Below are 5,843 nucleotides of genomic sequence, written 5' to 3'. Positions count from 1 at the left end.
GGTGGCTCAGTGGGTTGGGTATCTGACTTCGGCTCAGGTCATGATCTCACAGGTCATGAGTTCAAGCCCCTGGTCAGACTCTGTGCTGACTGCTCAGAGCCTGGAGCCTGCTTTGAATTCTGGGTCTCCCTCTCCCTCTGTCCCTCCCCCACTCCTGCTCTCTCAAAAATAAACAAACAATAATAATAATATTTTTAATTAAAAAAAGAAAACTACATAAGTATACAAATTCTGGCACGTACTATGGGGAAATAGGAAGCCTCTCTGAAGTCCACTAATAAAACTCCTAGTGGTCCATGGATCCCAGATCAAGAAACTTATGATATGATAAACTCTAAACAATATACATAAAAGTCTTGCAGAAAACCAACTTAACCATGCTAGTAGCTAAACAAATGTCAGAATACTTTCCTTCCATATAGAATTGCTAAGAAAGTTCAATTATCTTAAACATAACCGATATCTTAGTACTACTATCACCAAAGGTAAAATCAAGTCAAGTTATATCAAATCATTATTTTGAACAATGTATTTCATAGATACTAAATAAGTACTGAAGATAAAAAAATGACTAAACACCATCCTAACTTTGAGAACTCTCCTGTCCAGGGAGTGAGAAACATACACACACACGAAATAGCTACTATAAGATTTGGGAGTACAAGTAAAGAATTGTATATGGTACCTACTCATGGACATAGTAAAATGACTTTAATAAATTTTAATTATAAAGTAATTTAAAAAATACCTGTACTGTTTTCCCAAGTCCCATGTCATCACCAAGAATACATCCTTTTCCTTGGATGAAGTGTGCATAGAGAAACTGGGCTCCTTCCCTTTGGTAGTCTCTCAAATACCTGTTAATAGTATAAGGAATGGAGTCTCCATCTTCAGATAATGGAAAAGCAACGGCAGATGATGGAAATTTTCGGTCTGGAAAGTAAGGTTTTTCCAAATCTTCATCATCAAATATAAAATTCCTGGGGCAATCTTTAACAGATTTTACTTCTTGAATTCTTTTAAGAGGTACTTTCCTTTCTTGAAAATCTGAGTATAAGATGATTGCAAACGATTTCCCATTTTCATCCACTATGATAGATTTTATGCTTGCTTCACAAAGTGTCTCATTATCTGGAGAAGGGGCAAGACATCTTTCTCCTGGATGCCATATATCTGTAATAATAGAGAAGAAAATAAAATTTCCAAATCTAACTTATAAAGTAACCCTCATTTATCCACTGCTATGAGAAAAAAAAATGTACTTCACACAAATACCCTTTCCAAATTACTGAAACAAGGTAAGTTATAACACGTATAGATATCTTCCTAAAATATATTATCAGGGGTGCCTGGGTGGCTCAGTCGGTTAAGCCTCCGACTTTGGCTCAGGTCATGATCTCACCATTTGTGGGTTTGAGCCCCGCGTCGGGCTCTGTGCTGGCTGCCAGCTCAGAGCCTGGAGCCTGTTTCAGATTCTGCGTCTCCCTCTCTCTCTGACCCTCCCCTGCTCACGCTGTCTCTCTCTCTCTCTCAGAAATGGAAAAAAAAAAAATTAAAAGATTTTTTAAAAATAATAAAATATATTATCAGATATTTTCCTATAATAAGCAGAATAAAGGGTATATAATTTCCAGCGGTTCTCACCCTGGCTGTGAGTTATAATCTCCCCCCAAATGCTTGGACACTCCCTCTTTTAACTGTGGTTTACTGGATATGGGCCATGGGCATCTGGTTTTATTACTTTGGTGGATACTGTTGAATTCAACAGGTGATTCTGATTCACAGCCACGGTTGAGAACCGCATACTGAGATATTCATAATGATACATGAACATTATATATATCATTCATGATATGGTAGACTAATAGTAATGGGACTTAATAATGAGAATGCTAAAATCCTCTAAGGTCAATACTTTTGTGATTCTTCTGCTTTCTTAGTTATTCCATTGCCTTTCTCTCTCAAGACAGCTGTTTCTTCTTATCATCAATATTCCTGCTTCTAAACCATTGCTTGAATTTGTATATAACTAACAAAGGGAATCTCCAATTCAACTACAAAGTGATGTGTGCCAGCTTTGCCACAGCTTTTTTCCCTTCTAGGTTTTGAAGAGTTGTAGTTCTTAAAAAAGAGATGAATTCTAAGATCTCTTTCTGCTAAGATTCTATTACTCTTTGAAAATTCTGACCCCTTTTTATATGCATATTTATTCCATCCTTAATTGTACAGCTTTCTATTTTATTTTTTATTCTGAAAATATAGCACTATGAAGAGGGACGGGAGTATCTTTAGAACACACAACTAGTATAATTAAAAGATACCAATAGGGCGCCTGGTGGCTCAGTTGGTTAAACGTCTGACTTCAGCTCAGGTCATGATCCTGGGGTTCAGGAGTTCGAGCCCCACATTGGGCTCTCTGCTATCAGCACGTGGAGTCTGCTTTGGAACTTCGGTCCCCCTCTTTCTCTGCCCCTGCCCCTCCTGTGCACTCTCTCTCTCTCTCTCAAAAATAAACATACATTAAAAAAATTTTTTTTAAAGATACCAATAAAGGAAATAAAGTAAAAATAATTTTCTAAATGAAATTTCTTAAGAACACCAGAGGAATTGTAGAGCTATAAGTGTAAAAATACTAGGAATTATTTATTTATTTTTTTAAGTAGGCCTCACACCCAGTCTGGAGCCTAATGCAGGGCTTGAACTTACAACTCTGCAATTAAGACCTGAGATGAGATCAAGAGTTGGACGCTTAACTGAGCCACCCGGGTGCCCCTCTCAAATATTTTGTATTGAAATCAGATGATTATTGGTAGTTTCTTAGGGTCTTCCCAATGATTTCTTGTTAGGTTTTTATGACATTCATGATTATTATATGGCTCATATATCTACTGTCTTAAGCTCATTCAGCTGTTCCTCATCAATTGTTCCTCAAAAGTAAAATCATTATTCCTATCAACTTTGGTAAGGTTGTTTTACATAACAATCAGTACACCAAGAAAAATCTGTTCTTCTACTCTGATCTTTAGGTCCAAACTATTTGAGAACTGTCACACAATTCTAAAAACGTAGTTTTAACGTGAAACTAAAACCTTGATCCACCATACAGGGCTAACAGATAGATCTGTGGGCCCTATTTTCATAACAGTACTGTTTGAGCCTTAAAACCTATATTAACCCCTATAGCAATTCTTAACACATTATTTCCATTTCACATGATTTGTTTGCCCATCCAGAAAATGTTTTCTAATTTTTAGACTTAAGTCATTAATGTGTTTATTATTCAGCATATGTTTTAGCATCAATTATCTGCCAAAAACTGTACCACAATAAGTATAAAAATGAAAAAAAAAAAACCAATGTCAAAAATAATGATTAAACCTTGCTCAGTACTAGTCTTTCCACATCTCGTTAAATGACATCATCACCTAGCCAACTTGTCATGGGAGAAATCTCTAGCCACTCCTTATTTTCCTATTTATATTACTCCCTACGTTCACTACATCAGAAAGTCCTACGGGTTCTACCTCAAAACGTATCACATTCCTCCATCATGCTACCACTTCTCTAAAACAATTGTTGGCAAACTTTTTTTGTAAAGAGTCAGATTTTAGCTATTTGTTATTTTAGTTTTGCAGGCTATACTATCTCCTACCCTTGTAGCACAAAAACAGGGACAGAAAACACATAAAAAAAAATGCACCTGGCTAGTATGAGCAAAGGCTGTATCGAACTCTAAAACAAATAGCTTAAACTGGGAGGATTTCCTGTTGGACTGGAGGGTCCTCTTTAACTTCGTTTCCTTCTGTCCTTCATTCCAAGCTGACCTCCTTGCTTTTCCACAACCACGGCAATCATGCTCCCACCTAAGGGCCCCAGAGCATTCTTTCTGTTCCTTCCACCAGCGCTCTCCCTAAATACCTAAATGACTGACTCTTTCACTTCATGTCTCTGCTCAAATGGCGTCTCCTAAGAGGTGCTTTTTCTGACCACTGAATCTAAAATAACACTCACTGCCACCCTACCCTGCTTAATTCCATTTTCAGAGAAAAATATGAAATTTGTGTTCCCTACAGCAGGGAGTTACTTTGTTCACTGCTACATCCTGGGCACCTAGAACAATGTTTGAATCACCAATACTTTTAGGATTAACAAATACTTATATATAGCTAGCATTTGAAGACTGATATGTGCCAGGCATCTGCTTTAGTTCATTTAAGCCTCACCACCACCCTTTCATTACTTCATGTAAGTAATACTGTTAGTTCCGTCTTACATACGGCAAAACAGATAAAGGCTAACCAGCTTGCCAATGGAAATACAGCTAAGAACGGGCAGATACTGGATTTGAACCAAGCAATCTGACCCTGAAGCTACCGCACTGTACTGTTCACACACGGATCAACAAGTCCTGGAAATGAATGATCCCTGCCTTTTAACTGAGAGATGAGCATCCTAGTCCCTACAAGCTCAATCAGCAACTACATTACTTATTTCATCTGCCAGGCTTCTATGTGCATTTATATTTGTGATCTCTGAGTTACAGCGTCATCAATTCCTAGCCTTCAGAGTTGAGGCTTGTTATATAAACCTCTCTAAACTTCAGATCTGAATTCTTCATCTATTTAATAAGATTGATATCTTCCTCACAGAAAAGACATGTAGATAAACAATCAGCATATTGCTGGGCACAGCATTCAATATCTGATAGCTTTTATTATATCACCTTTAATAATGAAAACTATTAATTTCGGGGATTGGGGGCAAGAAGGCATCCCTTTCGACTTGTGGCAAGATAACCACACCCTCCTTAAACTCTCTCTTGATGGCCCATTAAAGGTTGACTGTAAGGCCCTGACTCAGTACATCATATAGTAAGCTTTTTGTGAAATAAAGTGAACTGAGTATCTCAACGTTTATTCATCTACGTAATCTCTACCATTCGCTAAGAACTGGGGCATACAAGGATAAAGAATAAACATGCCACACATTTACTGAGTGCTTCCTATGGGCCAGATCTGGGTCACGTTACGTGCTTTGCATACACCATCTTATTTAGTAATCACAAGAACTCAGCAATGATCTCAATTTTACAGATGAGGAAACTGCCCAACGTCTCTCAGCAACGGTCAGAGCCAGCACTAGATCCACTCTGTCTCCAGAGTCCAGGTTCTCAACACTGAATCCCAAAGAACTGGTCCCAGACTCCAGGAGTCACTCAGAAGAGCCATGGGTAAAACCCTAACCCAAGAGAACTGGCAGGAACGGGTCCAACCCGGCGCAGTAAAGACAGGTGTCTGGGCGGAGAGGCGAGCTCGGAGCTTGTACCTTTGCCGGCGGTTTCCGGGCGAGGCTTGGGGGCAGAGGGATCCATCTGGCCAGGGGGAGGGGCTGGGCGGCCTGGTTGCGTACAACACTCGACTGGCGGCCGAGGACCCCCAGGAAGCGGCAGGCGGAAAGACCGAAGCCAACGCCACTTCCTGCAGCCCTCCGTACATCGCCCCCCTGAAGCGCGACGCTGCGGGACAAAAAGGAGCACAGGTGGGGCCCCAGAGGGTCCAGAGAGAAGGGATGGCGGCGTCCGAGGCAGCGGTAGAGCCGGAGGGCGCTGTGGAGGCCGGCAAGGCGCCGCTCACCTAGTCCTCTCGCATTCGGCCGGGGGACGACTACAAGCCAGGGAGACCCTTGACCCTCCCTCTTACATTCGGCCCTCCGTCTCTACTTTCCCCAGCAATTTCCAACCCCGACCCGGAAAATCCCGCGAGATCAGACTCCTGAACTGTAATTGGGATCTCGCGATAACAAAATCTTGGTTCATAAGGGCGGAGCAATCTGCCTGCCATCTT

General features: G+C 40.5%; 1 protein-coding gene across 1 annotated transcript in view; it reads right to left on the bottom strand.

The window, feature by feature from the left end:
- The window catches only part of ERCC6L2 (ERCC excision repair 6 like 2), a 131,612-nt gene extending 125,988 nt beyond the window's left edge, over nucleotides 1-5,624 (bottom strand). Inside the window, exons 1-2 of the mRNA XM_077749488.1 lie at nucleotides 5,326-5,624; nucleotides 749-1,173 (exon numbers count right to left, since the gene is read on the bottom strand). Coding sequence (XP_077605614.1) covers nucleotides 749-1,173; nucleotides 5,326-5,371 — 471 coding nt within the window. The 5' untranslated portion in view covers nucleotides 5,372-5,624. The remainder of the gene's footprint in view (nucleotides 1-748; nucleotides 1,174-5,325) is intronic.
- Nucleotides 5,625-5,843: the final 219 nt, after the last annotated feature.

Source organism: Crocuta crocuta, unplaced genomic scaffold (assembly GCF_008692635.1).
Source record: "Crocuta crocuta isolate KB4526 unplaced genomic scaffold, BGI_CrCroc_1.0 scaffold99, whole genome shotgun sequence".
NCBI classification, from domain to species: domain Eukaryota; kingdom Metazoa; phylum Chordata; class Mammalia; order Carnivora; family Hyaenidae; genus Crocuta; species Crocuta crocuta.
This window is presented reverse-complemented; position numbering and strand designations above follow the sequence as displayed.